This window comes from Vipera ursinii, assembly GCF_947247035.1.
Source record: "Vipera ursinii genome assembly, chromosome: 9".
Taxonomy (NCBI): Eukaryota; Metazoa; Chordata; class Lepidosauria; order Squamata; family Viperidae; genus Vipera; species Vipera ursinii.
The window spans coordinates 5,551,766-5,571,785 of record NC_139523.1 but is presented as its reverse complement, the minus strand read 5'-3'; the positions used below and the strand labels follow the sequence as shown (position 1 = coordinate 5,571,785).

Here is a 20,020-nt window from a genome sequence, read left to right as displayed (position 1 = left end):
GCAGCCCGTTTCCCCCAGGCAAACAGGAAGATGCCGATGCCAGCCAGCCACACTGCATTTCTGCAGGAGACCCATAACTAAGAGGTGGGTGCGTGGTTTATTGCTGGAAATAAAAAGCTGTGGGCTGGGAACAACCAGGCAGGAAATGAATATTTACTTCTTTCATTATGCCCATATACGCAACTTCAAACTCTTCCCTGGGATCAGTTTATCTTGAATGAAGGTAATTGAATTAATCATGAATTAAGCTTCTTTCCTCATTTATCAGGAGTTTGATTAGAAAAAAAAATAAGGAGGGATCAAGCATCCCTCTCATTTGTTTTTATGTTTTATGTTTTATTTAATTTATATTTAGCCCCACTCCTTTAGTTTCCTATCTTGGTTAAAAGCTACAGTCCTAGGAATACCTCTGGGGGAACAAGTAGGATTTACCCTGTGCAGTTCATTCCACAAGAACCATTAATTTGCTAAGAAGGCTGCAGAGAAATTGTTGATTTACCTTGCTCAGGATTCTTGTCACAATTGAAGAGCAACTGAAAGTACGACCATTAGAACAATCAAAAATAGTAGCCCGCATTTCCCCTTTTTCCCTGCAAATTTATTTTAGAATTTTCTTTTGAGGAGATAACTTCAGGGGAAAGAAAGCTTTCAAAATGTCCTTCAAAGGAGAAATTCTTCGGGGTAGAATACCCATAGCACTCAACGTAATGACCATTCATTTAATGACAGTTGGAAGTTATGACAGCCTTGGAAAAAGTGACTTACGACTGTCACACCACCCCTATGGTCACATGATTGCAATTTGGGTGCTTGGCAACCGGCTTGCATTTAGGATGGCTGACGCATCTTGCAATCACTTGATTACAATTTGCAATTGAGGAAAGTCAGCTCCCCAGAAAAGGAAATATTAAAAGGGCAGGAAAATATATTTCCTAAAAAGATATTGTAGAACCAGGAAAGCATGCTCAGGTTTCCTAATAGTCTCAGGTCTCCTTCCCCCAAGCAGAAAACCAGTTCTCTCGACATGCAGATGTAAGCCATCAAGAAGACAAAGCCCTAACATCTACACACTCCAGCCCCAGGAACGCAGGATATGACCTTTGGACATAATAGGATTGACCCACAACCATCAAGAATACCAGAAAGGCACACCCAGACTCAGGTCAGAATACGTGACACAGGAAATACAAAGCCTGAAACAGGAAATAACCAAACAATAGAGTCCGGGGGCTATCAAAACCCACTCCCCACATGTGCTCAGCCCTTTTCCTGATGGATCCATACTTCTGTCTGGCTTTCCTCTGCAATAAACTGTAACCTTCTTCCTAAAGCAGTTGCCATGTTGTTTATCCCCAGCTTGGATGGAACCATGATGAAGACTTTTCTTCCAACACAGCCTTCCCAAATAACTCCCAACAAGCGAAATCCATGGGGAAGCTGGATTCCCCATCATGGTAAAAATGGTTGTAGACATTGTAACTCACTTAATGACCCCATGAATTAGTGGCTGAAGTTCCAGTCCCAATTGTGGCCATACATTGAGGACTATCTATATGGTGTTTCTGTACTGGTTTAGTTACAAGGAGTCCAGGGGACATGTAGTTATGTTATGTTATGTTATGTTATGTTATGTTATGTTATGTTTATGTTATGTTATGTTATGTTATGTTATGTTATGTTATGTTATGTTATGTTATGTTATGTTATGTTATGTCAGGGGTGTCAAACTCAATTTCATTGAGGGCCGCATCAGCATTGCGGTTGCCCTGAAGGGGCCAGGTGAGTGCCCTGGGTGGGCGTGGCCTACTGGGTGGGCGTGGCTAGAGTGCGTATGGCCTACCGGGTGGGCGTGGCCAGCTCTACATCGTTCGCATCAAGGGTGCCTATGGGGGCCTGGGCAGGAGTGGGACAGATCTGGGGGTCTCTGGCAGAAGGAGGGTCTCTGGGCCAGGGCCAAGGCAGTGGGGGCCATTCCCTCACTGTTTCCAGGATGGCTTCGCAGGCTGCATGAAACCACTTTGCGGGCCGGATCCGGCCCCCGGGCCTTGTGTTTGACATGTCTGTGTTATGTTATGCTATGCTATGCTATGCTATGCTATGCTATGCTATTCTGTGCTGTGCTGTGTTGCACTGTGCTATGTTTATTTTATTGTTTTATTAATTCATCAAACAAAAATTACAAATTCGAATAAACAAAACGAAAAAAACTAAAATGTGACAGGGACAATAGGCATGTTAGTGCACTTATGCAGGCCCTCTTAGGAACCTCTTGAATACGGGATGCGGTCCACACAGAAATTAAATTGGAATTAAAACTGCACAGTGTGCCCTCCCCCACCTCCAACGGTAAAGCAAACTCCGAAACGCTGCCCCCAAGGAATCTACTACAAGAAATTCTCATGCACAATGAGAACGATACCTCTCCTATCCCCCTTCCTCCCCCCCCAAGGAAAAAAAATCAGGCAAAGATGAAAAAAATATGATGAGGAAAGTGAGGAAAGTAGTGTGGGAACTCAGCCCACTTCACCTGGCTGGTCAACCAAACCCTTGGGTTGATTTTGCCCACTGCATTTAATCACGGACTCTTCCAAGAGAGGCCGCTTGATGCAACATCCTAATCAACTCAAACAACAATGACAACAGAACAACGGTCCTAGCAAAGGTGAAAAGCCATGGATTCTTGCGCGTTGTGCAGGCGAAGCTGCCGCGTGTTGTTTTGCGCAGAGGCCTTTCGGTTTAGTATTTTCCTTTTGAGGGTAACTAATCTGTTGAAATGTCAGCCGCGGTGTTCTCCGTGTATTGGAGGCGTCTGTTCACACTCTCGTTTACTGCACCACTGATTTCAATTGACAAAAAACAAAACTGTGTGCGTGTGGGGGGAAATGTAGAGGTGAGCGATGCAATAGGAAGAAAGTGGCTTTGAGAACTTCTGTTCCCGGCTTTCTGGAGGCTTCTCCGCTGGGAAGGGTGACACGAAGAATTCCTAATGAAATCTCGGCAAAACAATAGCGACAGAAAATTTCAGGCGTGCCTCGGCGATAGCTACAGGAGAAGAATTGAATTAAAGCTCGCTGGGCAAGATAAAAGAGGTTCAGTGGAGAATGAAGTCTGGTACAACTCTATTACTGAAGGTCAACAGTGCACCTAAAGTTCTCACTTATCAATTAATGAGCAATAAATATTGTACAAGGTATGTGGGGTAGAAATTTAATCTTATCTCAGTGGAAGGAATGTGTCCTTGATCTTCTGTCTCGGTGTCTCTGAGCTTTTAAGACTAGAAGCCCAATCTGTGGAAAGCAGATTATTTCAGTATACACAAGTCCTCGACTTACAGCCACAATTAGGATCAGGTTTTATTTTATTTTTATTTTAATCCCATTTATATCCCGCCCTTCTCCGAAGACTCAGGGCGGCTTACAATTTAAGCACAAACCAATGTGCTTAGCAGTAGCCTTCATTCTATGTATACGCCTGCTTATTAGGGCTTTCAGGCCACCCCAAGCGGCATTATTACAAAGTCAGCTTATTGCCCCCAACAATCTGGGTCCTCATTTTACCTACCTCAGAAGGAAGTGAGTTGCACCCAATTTTATCCCCCTTTTTTCCATAGTTAAACAAATTGTTAATTATTTCAGGTTGTTAAGTAAATCATATGGCCATTAAGCAAATCTGGCTCTCCCCCCCCCCCCGTGCCCTCCAATGTTGTTTGTCAGAAGCCAGCTGGGAAGGTCCCAAATGACAATCGCATGAACCTGGGATGCTGCAACTGTTGTAAATACATGCCAGTTGCCAAGAGCCCGAATTCTGATCATGTGAACATATGGATAGCAATAGCACTTAGACTTATATACCTCCCCACAGTGCTTTATAGCCCTCTCTAACCACTTTACTGACTCAGCATTTTGCCCCCAACAATCTGGGTCCTCATTTTACCGACCTCGGAAGGATGAAAAGCTGAGTCAACCTTGAGCTGGTGAGACTCGAACTGCTGGCAGCCGGCAGTCAGCAGAAGTAGCCTGCAGTACTGCATTCTAACCACTGAGCCACCGGGGCTCAGGGACGGTATGACAATCATAAGTACTAGGTCCAGTTATCACTTTTTTGAACGTTGTTGTAACTTAGAACAGGCTCCAAACGAATGGCTATAAATTGAGGACGTAACGGAAGACTATTTCATGAACCATGTAAACCAGATTTTATTTTCACTGGGGCAACTTCTTCACTATCTAAAAAAGAAGATGAAAACAGGTATACCATTTTTTTAAAAAAATGTTTGTGGATGAAATGATGAAACAGGGATGTCACACAACTTGGTTGAGGAAGGAAATCACATGTTAAACATAGAACAGGTTTTGCACATTATTTAAAAGGACCTCCCCTGGCTTTCAGGGGACTTTGAAGGGGTTTAGAGGCTATAGTACGGGATTTCCTAACCTTGGCAAGTTTAAGACCTGTGGACTTCAACTCCCAGAATTCCCCAGCCAGAATGGCTGGCTGGGGAATTCTGGGAGTTGAAGTCCACAAGTCTTAAAGTTGCCAAGGTTGGGGGCCCCTACTATAGTAGTGTACAGGGCACAGTAAAAGGTAAAGGTAAAGGTAAAGGTTCCCCCACACATGCGTGCTAGTCGTTTCCAGCTCTAGGGGCCAGTGTTCATCTCCGTTTCAAAGCCGAAGAGCCAGCGCTTGTCCGAGGACGTCTCCGTGTTCATGTGGCCGGCATGACTAGACGCCAAAGGCTCACGGAACACTGTTACCTTCCCACAGGAGTGGTCCCTATTTTTCTACTTGCATTTTTACGTGCTTTCGAACTGCTAGGATGGCAGAAGCTGGGACAAGTAACAGGCGCTCACTCTGTTACGCGGCACTCGGGATTCGACCTGCCAAACTGCCGACCTTCTGATCGACAAGCTCACCCACTGAGCCACCGCGTCCCTTACAGGGCACAGACTGACCACCTAAGATCTAAAGGTGTCCTAGTATTGTCCTGTCCTGGCTGACAAATCCTCCTTAAAGATGGAAGAGGACCAAGACAAGAAGATGATGAAGTGACTCCGACAACATTGATAGCAGTTGGTATCCAGAATCCATCACTCCTGGGTTTTGTGAGCCACACTTTATACCAGAGTCTTATCCACGATAAGAAGCCATGGAGATGAACTTGAGGGAAATATTTAGAAAGTGTTACCACAACAAAAAGAGCAGAATTCCCAGGAGAAGAGGTAGTGTTAGGAAGAGGGGAGGAAAAAGATGAGCAAACCTGCAAGATTCTATTCATACAGCCTAGCTCAACAAAGCTTAGTCCTAATCTTCTTACTGAGTCTGTTTCCTGTGCTGGACAACCTTGAAGAGCCGACATTCACATAACCAACAGGAATCATCTTGTCTCTCTTTAGAAACCAGGGGGCGCGGAAGCCAAGGGCTGATTGCCGGCATGGGGCAAAGCAAGACCGATCTGAGATCGGTCTAGATGGAAATCAGGATAGGGCAGGGGTGAGGAACCTTGGCTCTTTTATGACTTGTGGACTTCAACTCCCAGAAGTCCTCAGCCAGCCATGCTGAGGGGAAAGGGAGAGGTTTCCAGGCTGAGCCATGCTGGCTCAGGAATTCTGGGAGTTGAAGTCCATGAGTCATAAAAGAGCCAAGGTTGCCTACCCCTGGGATAGGGCATCACTCACCCATCTCCTTCCTTCCTTCCTTCCTTCCTTCCTTCCTTCCTTCCTTCCTTCCCATTCCACCCATCCCCTCTCCTCCCCCCTTCCCCCAGCCCCCCCCCTCTTTCTCCTCTTTTCAGTCATCACTAACAGCTCTGAGCTTTCCTGGAATCCTCAACCCTTATCTGAGTCTGCTACAGAACACTGCCTTGACCCATGAACGTTGACCATTAGCAGGAACTCCATTCCTTCAAACCTAGAAGGCTTTTACAAGTACAGTTTTCCCTGCTGGATTTTCAGCCTGAAAAGCACCAGATAAGTGACTACTCACCCTCAGGGAGCCAGGAATCAATCACATATCCTCTAAGGCTAAGCAAACTATTCAATGTTGGATAAGACATTCTTCGACCCTTAAGTAACAAAGACATCCTGTTACTAGGATCTTCAAATGTATACATTCTTTCTTGTAGGCATTCATAAATGTACTGGGATGGCTTGAATGCATACCAACTTTCTGAATGGGGTGCATGTGTGTGAAATGATCCTCAGCTTATGACCACAGCTGCTCAGCAAGGCAGTTGTGAAATGAATTGTGCCCGATTTAATGACCTTTTTTTTGGCCAGTCATTAAGCAAACCAAGTGGTCATTAAGCAAATCTGGCTTCCTCCATTGACGTTGCTTGTCGTAAGCTATTTGGGAAGGTTGGAAATGATAATCGCAGGACCCTGGGGTGTTGCAACCATTTTAAATATAGATCGCCCTCAACTCACGACCACAAGTGAGGCTAAAATTTCTGTTACTAAGCGAGACATTTGTTAAGGGAATTTTGCCCCATTTTACAACCTTTCTGGCCACAGTTGTTAAGTGAATCACCGCAGCTGTTAAGTTAGTAACACGGTTGTTAAGTGAATCTGGATTCCCCTTTGACTTTGCTTGTCAGACGGTTGCAAAAGGGGATAATTATTAACTAATTATTAATTATTTCAGGTTGTTAAGCAAGTCATATGGCCATTAAGCAAATCTGGCAATCCTCCCCCCCTTCTGCTCCCCCTCCCTCCCCCACTGATTTTGTTTGTCAGAAGCCAGCTGGGAAGGTCCCAAATGACAATCACATGGACCCGGGATACTGCAGCTGTCGTAAATATGAAACCGTTGCCAAGAGTCTAAATTTTGATCACGTGACCGTGGGGATGCTACATGGGTCGTGAAAAACAGTCCTAAGTTGTAACTTTGAATGGTCACTAAATGAACTGTTGTAAATCAAGGAGTACCTGTACGTGTTGGCTGCCCAGTGCCTGCATTCTGATCACATAGCCATAGATCAGGGGTAGGCAACCTTGGCTCTTTTATGACTCGTGGACTTCAACTCCCAGAATTCCTGAGCCAGACGTGCTGAGGGGAAAGGGAGAGGTTTCCAAGCTGAGCCAGGCTGGCTCAGGAATTCTGGGAGTTGAAGTCCACGAGTCATAAAAGAGCCAAGGTTGCCTACCCCTGGCCTAGGCTGCTTTATGACTCGTGGACTTCAACTCCCAGAATTCCTGAGCCAGCCATGCTGAGGGGAAAGGGAGAGGTTTCCAAGCCGAGCCATGCTGGCTCAGGAATTCTGGGAGTTGAAGTCCACGAGTCATAAAAGAGCCAAGGTTGCCTACCCCTGCCTATGGGGATACTGCAGTGGTTGTTAAAAGGCAAGGACCGGTAGACAGTTACTATCTTCAGTGCTCCTGTAACTTGGAACGATCATTAAACAAATGGTTGTAAGTCAAGAACTACCTCTGTGTAGTCAATCACAAACCACTTATTTCCCAGAAAGGAAACTGGGAAGATTGCTCCCTGTGACATTTTTTTAGCTTCCCAGAATTCTCCCAGTCCACTATCTCTAATCAAGGAGAGGAGCAACCTGGAACTAAGGAGAAAGTTCATAAAAGTCAGGACAATTAACCCGTGGAACGGCTTGCCTTCGGAAGTTGTAGGTGCTTCATCACTGGAGGCTTTTAAGAAGAGACTGGATAGCCACCTAACTGAGATGGTATAGGGTCTCCTGATGGAGCAGGGGGTTGGACTAGAAGACCTCCAAGGTCCCTTCCAGCTATATTCCAATTTATTTATTTTTTTCAGGTAGATGGAGAATGTTTTAAACAAAGCGCCAGTTGTAAAAGTGGGCAGGTCTCACTTAACAACTGCCTTGCTTAATAATGGAAATTCTGGTCCAATCTATGGTCATACATCAAGGACAATCTATGTAAAGACTCTAGGGCTCACCTTGCAAGTCCTTACCTGGTAAAACACCTGGGAAATTCTGATCTTTTTTATATACACTTGCTGTGATCAGATCAGTATGATGCAGTTTCCTTGACTGTATCTAAGTTTGTTATGCAGCCTACAAAATTAGGCAGACTTTAATTATCCACCGATGCATTCAACACCAGTTGTAACATTTTATATTGTTTTGTTTTTATTTAGTTTTTAATGCATTTTTTGTATGCAATTCGGGACAGTGCCTGTAATAAAATTATCCATTCATTCATTCAAGCGCCATTTACATTGTCTGAGGGGCTGATGTGGCTCAGAACATTCTTGGAAACAAAGATGGTGCTGGAGTTTGGCACTTGTTTTTGGAACAATCCAATTTTCTCATTTATCTTTTATTAAAAGAACCTTTGCAAAAAGCCCAGCATAGCAGAGAGATCACAAGGCAGAAATTAGTTGGCACTTGCTGCAGAGCCCAGATGGACAAAGCAAGATCGGAATTTAGAGGACCAGCATCTTATCCAAACAGACAGCAAAGCAAAGTTTGCTTTAAGTTAAAAATGCAATAAGCACCAAGAGTTCTGGAGGAGTGGGAGGTGAAAGAGAATGAGATGGGGACAATTCTTGCCTGTCACCTAGCAGCCTCTGGGCTTAGAAGATGAAGGGTGGAAAACTCCTTAATGAAATAGCACCCATTAGACACAGGCTTACCGTATAGAATCCTTGGGCTTACTATTTCATTAATTCTCCATAGTAAGCACAGGTCATGGCCTGTAATCAGACCTATCGACTTCCTTCCATTTGTGAACAAGGTCTGAACTAGCGGAGGAAGGGGAAAGACAAAGGACAGGCTAAATGGAGGAGTGAATTATGGTAGGGCAGGTTCTGGGGCTAGTCCAAAGCCAGCACAAAGCTACATCAAAATGGGAACCAAGCCATGGGTTTTATGGACAACCTCCTGTTTCGAGAGGACTTAATATGAGCATGTGAGCACGACTTATTCTATTTGTTTATTCATCATGTTTCTATACCGCCTGTCTCACCTATGTGACTCTGGGCAATTTATAATAAAAAAGGTATCATAATATAAAAGTTAACAAAACAGAATTTTAAAGGTTAGGGTTAAAATATTAAAAGGTAAAGAGGTATAAAAAAAGGGGGAGAAACCTTCTGAAGCCATAAACCATCCACAAGGTTGCATATCACTCTTCAGCCCCCATGCCAATTGGACTTAACACTCTTTATGAAGATTGGGAGAATGGGGCTCTGCTTCACTTCACCTTTACGGGTAAGGTAGGATAGGGGCAATGGCAGAGACGACTCTCTTCCTGGATTCCACAAGTTGAAATTCTTTAACCAGCAGGATCGATAACCTAACCTACCTGCCTGACCAAGTGGGACAGGTCAACGTAATTGAGACAAGATGGTTCCTCAAGTAACCTGGTCCTATGCCACGAAGGGCTTTAAAGGTGATAACTGAAGCAAACTAGCACTCAATGCAACTTGCCTATCAGAGGAGTTATATGCACAAACCTAGGAACACCCAAGATTGTCTATGCAGTCACATTCTGCACCAGCTTCAGCTTCTGGATACTCTTCAAGAATAGCCCCATGACTGAATTATGATAGTCCACATGGGAGACAATAAGGCTATGAGTGATTGAAAGAAGGGCTTCTCAATCCAGGAGAGGACATAACGGGTGCCTAAGGTGAAGTTAAGCAAGGAGTCTCCTAGCCCCAATTGCCCCCTGCTCCTTGACCATTAGTCATGAGTCCTTACTCTACTCTAACACAGGTAGTCCTTGACCTTGAACCATGACTGGGATTAGACTTTCCATCGTTAAGAAAGGCAGTTGTTCAGTGAGTCATGCCTGATTTTTAAGACACTGTTAAGCAAACCACTGCAGTGGTTCACTAATCACGTAGTCATTAAACGAATCTAGATTCTCCTATTGACTTTGCTCGTCAGGCTGGCGAGCAACGGTTGCAAATGGGGAAGACGTGACTCTGGGATGCTGCAACCATTGAAAATATATGCCGGTTGCCAAGGGCCTGAATTCATAATCCCATTTTTTTCCTGTGCTGTTGTAACTTGGAACAGTCACTAAAGGAAGGGTTATAAAGTCAAAAACTGCCTGTAACCATGGTCAACAGACAACTCTGGGGTTAGTGACTCAAGACAATGAGGGAAAGAAACAGCAAGAAACAAAGGAGAAGTAAGGAAATCCACTCTCTCTTTTCCCTTCACCTACCTGGGCAAGTGGCAGTGTTGTTGCATGTCCTGGTCTCCCGCAGCAAGCCACTACACAGAGTCCCGTAGGGTGAGGAGACACAGGAGCGAGTTCGCACCTGGGTGCCCTGCCCACAGGTCAGGGAGCAGACACTCCATTGTGACCACTCTTCTGCGGCTGGATCTCCTGGGGAGAAAGAGAGACACGTATGTCCAAGCACACAAAGAGAAAGAAAAATGGATATGCAAGTTAAAACCTGGTGACAAAGTGGTTAAAGTGCAGTATTGCAGGCAAATTCTGCCCAGAGCCTGGCGTTTGATTTTGATGTGGCTTAAGGTTGATCCAGACTTCCATCCTTCCAAGGTCTGTAAAATGAGGACCTAGACTGTTGGAGCCATATGCAAAAAAATGCTTTTACATTTAACTAAACTACCCAGAGAGTGCTTAAGCCAGAGGTCCCCAACCTTTGGGGCACCAGGGACCGGTTCCGTGGAGAGAAGTTTTTCCGCGGACCGGAGGGGACGTGGTTTTGTGTGCTGCCTGCATCCCGCAGATGGGGCTTTGCTTGTTTGTGCGGACTGGTTGCTGGCATGCTGTGGCCCGGTACTGGTCCACGGACTGGGGGTTTGGGACCCCTGCTCTAAGCACTCAGAGGTGGTATATAAGCCTAAAATGTTATTGTTTTGGCTAAAACTCGTCTATATACCATTTTTTAAAAGGTACAACCAAAAGTTAAAAAAAAAAAAAAACCCTCCCTAGCAGCCAACACACAGATACAGTAAGCATGAAATAGCGCCAGAAAAATAATCCCCCAATCAAGGAACATTCAAGGAAGCCACACTCCCAGCAAGACTGGAACTCTTTATTTATTTATAAAAAATTATATGGCCACCCAACTCACTTGCGGTGACTCTGGACGACCTATGAAGATAAAAACCTAATATAAAATGATAGAAAGCAATAATTCCTCCAGCCCTTTGGTGACAACAATCAATTGAATAAGCCACTTGATGGGCTCCGTCCCATTCTGGGCTCCCCAGACCGGTTGGCCAAACCAGATCTTCAGGGTCTTGCCAAAGAGTGTCAAAATGGAGGCCAATCTTATTTCTGCAGGGATGATAATTCCACAGCGAGGGAGCCACCACAGAGAAGATCCTTCTTCTGGATCCCTCCAGATATAGCTCCTTTAGAAGTGGGGACCCTTAGCATTCCTTGCATCCCTGCTCTGATAGCTCAGGTACTCAAAACCAGGAGGAGACGGTCCTTCAAATAACCTGGTCCGTGTAGGGTTTTAAAGGGGACAACCAGCACTTTGAATTGGATCCTGAAGCAAATCAGCAGTCAATGCAGTTCCTACAGGAGAGATAACACACATGCACACCTAGGCCTACACAAAACCATTGCATTTTGAACTAGTTGAACTATGCACCCATGCACTGATATTACCTAGCCCGGTATATGAACATCGGCAGGAAAAAAAAAGTCAAGCTCAGAGAACATCAAGAACCCAACAGTTCAACCTTGAGCTAGATATAACTCTCTACTGTTTTATTCAGCCATCTTCCAAAAAGCAAAATTTTATCTCGTACCCTGCAGACAGGTAGATCAATCAAGTAATCAGTTGCATCAAGACTATAGTTTTGAGTTTTTCTTTCAATCTGAATTTAAATGTCTCATTTTATAGTACAGCATTTAAAGATATGTTTGCTTTGATTCATTGAAGCCCAGGTTCAAGTCAACAATGGAGGTTACTAAGATGACACAGGCCAGTCTCTCTCTTCCAACTCAGCTACCCTGCTAGATTGCTGGTGTGTGTGTGTGTGTGTGTGTGTGTGTGTGTGTGTGTGTGTGTAGAAATAAGTGAAAAAACCCCTTTATCCTGCCTTTGAACTTCCAAAGGGAAAGGCATAATAAAAATGCATTACCAAAGGAAAGTAAATATATTTCTACATTAATTTCCTTCTCCCTAAAATATACATTTTAAATGTTCTTTGATCTATTGTTGGAGCTAGGAATTTTGTCAGACTGAGTGCGCAAATAGCAAAAGACTGGGCAATTAAAATTTGATTCATAGGCAGTCAGTTCCATTTACACTAAAATTTGCAGAAATTGCTTTAAATCAGGGATTCTTAAGATAAAACTCCGCCTATACTTTGGTTCTGGAATGTTTATTGAGAAGACTGAGCAAGTTTGGACTACAAATGTTAGCTTTTAATAATCCTGATATATGAAAAATTGGAATCAAGTCTTTGCTGCTAAAACCAAACAAGCCTGCATGTGTGAAACCAACAGAAATTGATCGGTCATTGTGGACACAATCCTGTATCATGCGAACTGCAACATTTTGCTTTATAAATTCCAGTGAGATGACAAAGTTTTTTGGTAGCTCAAAAATGGCTTTGAGATAGATAATATTTATAATAGTTGCAGCCTTGCTGGTCTATGTTATCACCATTTGTGATCTTCCCAGCCACTTTCCAACAAGCACAATCAATGGGGGAAGCTGGATTTGCTTAATGACTGCATTAGTCATTTACAACTGCACTGATTTGCTTAACAACTATGGCAAAAGGAGGTCTTAAAATTGGGCATTTCTCATTTAACAAATGGCTGTCTTAACAATGGGAATTCTGGTCCCAGTTTTCTGTGTGTGTGAGAGAGAAAGAGGGAGAGGGAGAGGGAGAGAGAGAGAGGGAGAGGGAGGGAGAAGGAGAGAGAGAGAGATCCCTGGAATGAAATCAATTAGCTTATCTAGGTGAAAATTAAAGTGCGTATAGTCAAGGCTATGGTCTTCCCAGTTGCAATGTATGGCAGTGAAAGCTGGACCATAAAAAAGGCTGAGCGCCAAAGAATTGAGGCCTTTGAACTATGGTGCTGGAGAAGACTCCTGCGAGTCCCTTGGACTTCAAGGCGATCAAACTGGTCAGTCCTAGAGGAGATCAACCCTGACTGCTCTTTAGAAGGCCAGATCCTGAAGTTGAAACTCAAATACTTTGGCCACCTAATGAGAAGGAAGGACTCACTGGAGAAGAGCCTAATGCTGGGAAAGATCGAGGGCAAGAGAAGAAGGGGACGACAGAGAATGAGGTGGCTGGATGAAGCAGTAGGCCTGAGCCTAGATGGACTCCAGAAGATGGTAGAGGACAGGAAGGCCTGGAGGAACATTGTCCATGGGGTCGCGATGGGTCGGACATGACTTCACAACTAACAACAACAGGTGAAAATTATGCTATAATTGGTTTCATTTGATATGGTAGTTTTCTATGTGCAAATTCTCTTGGTTTTACCATTTTTCTAAGGGAGGAAGCTATAAAGTGGTGTTATAACACAACTGAACTGGTAAAAACTAGATTTCCATCATGGACATTCTCCTTTCTGCTAAACTAATAGCCAGCCACAAGCAATGAGAAGCAGAAACAACCCCATGGAAGTAACTAGGAAAGGTCTGGTTTAATGCAATAGGATAAAATACATGTACAGTAGGCTTGCTTTGTAGGGTCATGCATTGGGGGAGGAGGTCAGTCAAGATGTTGGCTATGCCATTTTTGAAGCTCTGTCTCTTCTTTCCCTGTTATGAATAATGAGTATAAAAAAATCAAATCAAATCATGTGGCTGCAACCACCATATTTTTTTTACCCTGCCTCTTCAGAAGCAATGCACAGTAAGCAGTGCATAGATTAAAAGCTTGGCTTTTAATCATGGTTTATGGCTCAGCAGTTTTATTACAGTACTTTATTATTCTTGGCAGAGGTACCACTGGACATCATAACACAGGGGCTGAATTCACAGAAAATAGTAAATTCTGCAAATGGGAAAATCAAAGCCAAAAGTGGTGTCCACATAATATACTATACTCAAACTAATAAACCAGGGGTGGCCTACTATGGCTGTCTCAGGAATTCTGGGAGTCTCAGCCCAAAGGTCGTAAACAGGCCATAGTTGCCCATCCCTGCATTAAACTGTACTCTAAGCATCATATAATGACCTGGATCATGCAATGTACAGAATCCAGTGGCGGGATTCATCCAGTTCACACCAGTTCGGGAGAACTGGTAGCTAAATTTACCAGAATTTGGAGAACTGGCTGGCTTCCAAAAGTCCAGTCTAGGACTCAGAGGCCTGGAGGAGTCCTCCCAGGCCTAGAACAGCCCACCAGAAGTGCCTGATGCCACTTTCGGAAGTCTGTTCTAGGCATCGGAGGCCTAGGCCTGCATCAAATATGAGAACCGGTACTTCAAGTATTTGAATCCCACCACTGACAAAATCTATAGTTGACTTCCCAAAGCATGATAAACCACAAACAATTTATTTTAACTCACCTCTCAAAATGTGGGGGGGGGGGGAAACAAAAAATGTTTATTTTGCAGATATTTTTCAACCTGCCTGATGCAGAACAACTTTTTCAGCCTTCAGTCTGAGAATGATAATCAAAAACACAAGGGTATTAACCCAATGAGATACAGGGAGTCCTTGAGTTATGACCGTAATGGAGCCTGCCCATAAGTCATGTTGGTCATAAAGCAGGTTGTCATGTAACCAATTCTATTTTATGACCTTTTTTTGCAGGTGGTTGTTAACTGCAAATGGCCAATAAATGTGGTCCAGTTACCAAGAAAATGAATTGCAGTGATATGACCAGGGGGGGGGGCAACTGTCAAGATTTCAAATTTGGATTGTAAGTTTTCTCTAGGTAGGTCTGTCATAACTTCAAACAGTCACTTAACGGCTGTTAACTCAAGGACTATCACTATATTTATGAAATTACTGTTTCCCCTCAGAATAGCATCTGGGCTTATCACTGCCACCACCATTGTTCTCTTAAGGAAGTCATGGAGAAATTCACTCATTAGCATTGCAGGCTAATTCTGCCAACTGCCCGCAGTTTTATCCTGACTGGCTCAAGGTTGGCTCAGCCTTTGATCCTTCCGAGGTCAGTAAAAGACCCAGATTGTAGAGGGCAATGTGCTGACTCTGTAAACCGCTTAGAGAGGGCCATAAAGTACTATGAAGCTGTTGCTATTTATATACTTTACTTCATAATGAAGATTTGAGTTGGGTGGCCACAGTTTGCATTCCAGCCACCATTGAAGTATTGCTGAATTTTGATTCAGCGCTTCTGACTCGCTACCTCAGTTGGCTATTTTACCTCAGTGAAGAGATCTTCTGGCTTTTCAGAGCAGGCCCAGCCATGCCATTTGCCAAAGGAGTGTGGCCTCACCACCCTGAAGTGCTTTTAAGTGTTTCGACTGAAACTTCACAGAAGAAAAGTACTTCCTGGAATTTTCACACATATCTGCATCTTATCTTGTCCGATACTGTTGAACTTGCTGCCTGCCCTGTATATCATTCTGAGGATCGCTGACACAGACACCGCTATTGCCTGTTGGCTCAAATTGGACTTTTCTTTTTAAATTTACATTTTTCAAGTGGCAAAAAAGGCACTTGGGGTACTAATTTATTGGAAAGGTCACACATTTTAGTGCGATGCTAAATGCATTTTGGCATTAACTAGAGAGGATTTTAAGAATGCAAACAGAACAATCATGGGACAAAGACACCCAGGGAGAGTTTAAACTACTATACTCTGCAGCCATAAAAAAAATTAGTATTCTCTCAGTATGTTCAATGGTTCTGTTGTCTGAGAATTATGGATTTTTGTGGAATTCTTGGTGCTCTCCGAGCTGGGCTGTTTGCCTAAAGATGCTTTGTTACTTCAGTAGATAACATCATCAGTTCACTCAATCTACCTACTTGTTACCTAGTTGGGTAATGAAACATCTGCAAACAATCAATCAAGCTCAGGCAGCACCAAGGACTCCATAGTTATAAATACCCTCTGCTGTTGGTATTGTGGACTTAGTAGTCCAGCAAAGAACACTGAATTGAGAAAGGCTAATACAGGTAGTCCTTGTCGTATGACTGGTTACTTAGTGACCATTTGAAATTATGATGGACCCCAAAAGTCTACTTGTGAGCCAGATTCAAAGTTCCAACAGCTGCCTTCCCCCTGAAGCAATGTGACCTCATTTTGGGCACTCAGCAACTTCAGCTGTTTGCAGTGTCCTTTGGTCACATGATCATGATTAAAATGTTTTTTGCTGGAAGTCAGCATGGACTTCCGATTTCTGGGAAAAGTGCCCCACGATGAACAATGGGTGTGCTTAATGACTGCAGCATTCACTTAACAACCATCACCGAAAAGGTTGTAAAATAGAATGTGGTCATTTGATGACCCACTTAACAACCAGCATGACTTACACTGATAATTACAACCGTAGGTTGAGGATTACCTGCGAGGAGACTACTATTACAAAGAAAGGTTTCAGCACCACTATGATGGACAGCTCTTTGAATGACGGATATATCCCAGGTGGCTTTTATTTTTCCTGGGGCTGAATTTTTACTAACACAACATTCCAAGTGAATTTGGAGACTACCCCAGCATCAAATATGAATTTTGCTGCTGGGGTAATCTCCAATTTCGAATAGTTTTCCTCTACTTCCCAGAAAGAAAACTAAATTAAATTGGAGCCACTTCACAGTTTTCTGTACAACCTACATAGATCCAGAATAAAAAGGTAAAAGGTAAAGGTTTCTCTGTCGGGTTGTGTCTGTCTCTAGGGGGAAGTTCTCATCTGTGTCCTAGTCGATGTAGCACAGTGTTGTCTGAAAATGCTTCCATGACTGTACCTTGCGACACACGGAATGCTGTGACCTACTTCTCGAAGTGGTACCTATTTTTCTACTTGCATTTGTTTGTTTTTGAACTGCTAGGCTGGCAGGTGCTTGGGCAAGAACAGGAGCTCACCCTATCATGCAGTGCTTGGGTCTCAAGCTGCTTACTTTCTGGTCAACAAGTCCAGCATATCAACTGCTAGGCCACTGTGTCCCGAGATCCAGAGACAAAACAGCCAGATAGTTTTGGACACCTTCCATGAGGGGTTTATGGGAAATGAGATTCCTGTGTGGATTTTTTCTTTGTGCCTCATTCCTATACCTTCACTGGGGCTTCTAAATCGCTTTTACAACATTAAGAAGAGTTCTGGCAGATTCCAAAACAAACTGGTAATAATGTGCACTGATATTCTAAGTGGGCTCCCACATTCTCAAGTCACAGATACAGCTTTCACAGTTGAAGGTGTAATCTGCCATTTACACGCCACATTTCCAGTAGTTGCAGCCCCCAGTCTCAAATGGGGATCTCAGTCAGGCAGCCTTTCTTTCTGTCCACCTTGGGCAGACAAGTCATTTACAACAATCTGCTTCTTGATGAGACTTGATGATCTATCTGAAGTTATTGGACAGGCCTGTAGAAAAGGACGTCCATTTAAATTATGGAGGAACAGATGGAAGAAGGAGGAGGGGATGTGGGTGGCTAATATTTTCCAAAGAACATGAGAAAGAAAACGAAAGAGAGGAAGAATGAATTAGCAAACAGCTGAAAGGAAATCTATGTGAGGAAGCCATTCCAGCAGAAAGCTGACCTTCAGATATGAGGGCAAAATGACTATTAAGGAACGGAAGCCTTCTTTTGCCAGAATATGGCCAGTAAAGGCAAAATTCAGAACACCACAGAAAATAACATGCCCAAATCCTGTGGGTGGATAAAATACAGTTTATTTCAAAGAATATCAAGAAAGCTGAACTCAGTGTGGTAAGGGAGAGGTAATTTATATGTATCATAAAATAGAACACTCCTCTGGAAAAAAGAAAAAAGGAAGGAAGGAAGGAAGGAAGGAAGGAAGGAAGGAAGGAAGGAAGGAAGGAAGAAAAAAGAAACAGAAAGAAAGAAAGAAAGAAAGAAAGAAAGAAAGAAAGAAAGAAAGAAAGAAAGAAAGAAAGAAAGAGAGAAAGAGAGAGAGAGAGAGAGAGAGGGAGGGAGGGAGGGAGGGAGGAAGGAAGGAAGGAAGGAAAGAAAGAAAGAAAAAAAGAAGGAAGGAAGGAAGGAAAGAAAAGAAAGAAAGAGAAAAAGAAAGAAAGAAAGAAAGAAAGAAAGAAAGAAAGAAAGAAAGAAAGAAAGAAAGAAAGAAAGAAAGAAAGAAAGAAAAAAAGAAAGTTTCCAACTTTCTTGGGTAAGATGCAAATAATAAATACATTAACCTCTGCAATTTTATTGTAAAATTAACAATAATATACATTATTTCTATCATCACGAACAGTTCTACAGAAAGAAAGAATGAAAAAGAAAGACCCCCTCGTTTAAGCAAGACCTTGAAACATTCAGCTTGCCTTCATTTCCTCACATGCCTTCTTTCTAAAATCATTTTCTCTGGCCTTCAAGGGTGCAAAATGAAGCATTCCTCATCACATTCTACAGCCCCCTAAATAGAATCTTGAGTCCTGATTCCACTACGCAGCTGGGGCAGTCCAGGGGAAAAAAAACTATTTTTCTTTATTTCATTCTCATTCTCATCCTGAATCAGGTTTAACTGTTCATGATTGTTTTCTGCCTTATTCTAAAATGCAGCCAAACACCCTGAATTTCATGCTAGAAACTGGTGCTGGTACTGATAATGGGGGAAATTGTTGTTATACTGATAAGGAGGACAAAAAAAACAAAACAACCCCAAACCCCCTCCTTGCTATCCCCTTCCCCCCACAGAAAAACCACAGAGATATCCCCTCATCCAGAGCTACTGTGTGCTAAGCCAGTGTCTGACCTTTCAGTCAGTGTGGACATCCGGCTAGCTGAGATAGCAAGGTTTAAAAACTGGCCCATATCTGTATTTGCACATCTTGCTAAACTCCTGGATTTCTCCCCCCCCCCCCCGCTCCATTTGTCTTCCAATGCAAGGCACACAATGCAAGGCACACAAGGCACACAAAACTATAAATCAAAGACAAGGAGAAGGATAGGGGAGAGGCAGAATGACTGGCATTCACATTACCCAGACGAATTTGCTAAATAAATACATAGCAGCTAAACAATTAATACATTTGTTTTCTTTATAGGTCTCCAAGGAAGGCACTAAGAGAACACATAAATGCAGCAAATTAAACTCGGTTGCATCAGGGAGAGGCGGGCTGGTGAACGAGGGAGAAAGGGGATAGCGCCTCTCCTCAATCTGCTGTCGCCATGAAAATGATGGTCCCCCGGGGACCGACCGGAATTGAAGATGAGGCGCAGCTTCTCAGCCATTGGAAGCTGCTTCTTAATTAAATTGTGTCTGATTATTAAAGCTCAAGGAGGCGCTGAGATATAAGAACATCTTCCAGGGCTAAGTAAGCTGCTAGGCTGAAGCGCTGGCGTTCTTCTTCTCTCCCAAAGTGGTCACCTTTGAACAACTCTGAGCTGCTAAGAAGAGTTACAAGAGAGCCGGTTTACCTCTTCTCCCTGTCTTTTTTTTGGGGGGTTGGGGGGGTGAGGATGGACTATCCTGTGGTGGCGAAGCTATGGCACGGGTGGCATGCAGAGCCCTCTCTGTGGGCACGCACGCCGTCGGCCCAGTCCTAGGCCTTCAGCTGGGTTTTATAAAACCTTTTCACTTTAGGCCTCCACCGCCGTGTGCAAAAAAAAGGGGGGGTTCAATCCATCAATCAATTTCAACTTCTCGCGGGGAAAAAAAGATCTCGCAAAGTTGGAATTGATTGATTGAACTTTTTAGTCCCACCCAGTCTGACGTTACCACCGCAGCCACGCCCACCCAATGGGCCACGCCCACCCAATGGGCCACATCCACCCGGCACCCGATGATACATAAGTGGGTTTTGGGTTGCAGTTTGGGCACTCGGTCTCTAAAAGGTTTGCCATCACTGGACTATGCCAATGTATGCATTTTTTAAAAATTTGAAACTCGTGCTAAATTCCACAACATTTATTTTATTTATTTATTTATTTTAATTCCATTTATATCCCGCCCTTCTCCGAAGACTCAGGGCGGCTTTACAA

At 43.6% G+C, this 20,020-nt stretch overlaps 1 protein-coding gene across 1 annotated transcript in view; it reads right to left on the bottom strand.

Annotated features, from left to right (window-relative positions):
• ADGRB2 (adhesion G protein-coupled receptor B2) overlaps positions 1-20,020 on the bottom strand; it is a gene marked incomplete at both ends in the record, with an annotated part of 197,112 nt that overhangs the window by 127,011 nt on the left and 50,081 nt on the right. The window contains 1 exon segment of the mRNA XM_083370077.1: positions 10,152-10,316. Within this exon segment, the coding sequence (XP_083226203.1) occupies positions 10,152-10,316 (165 nt within the window).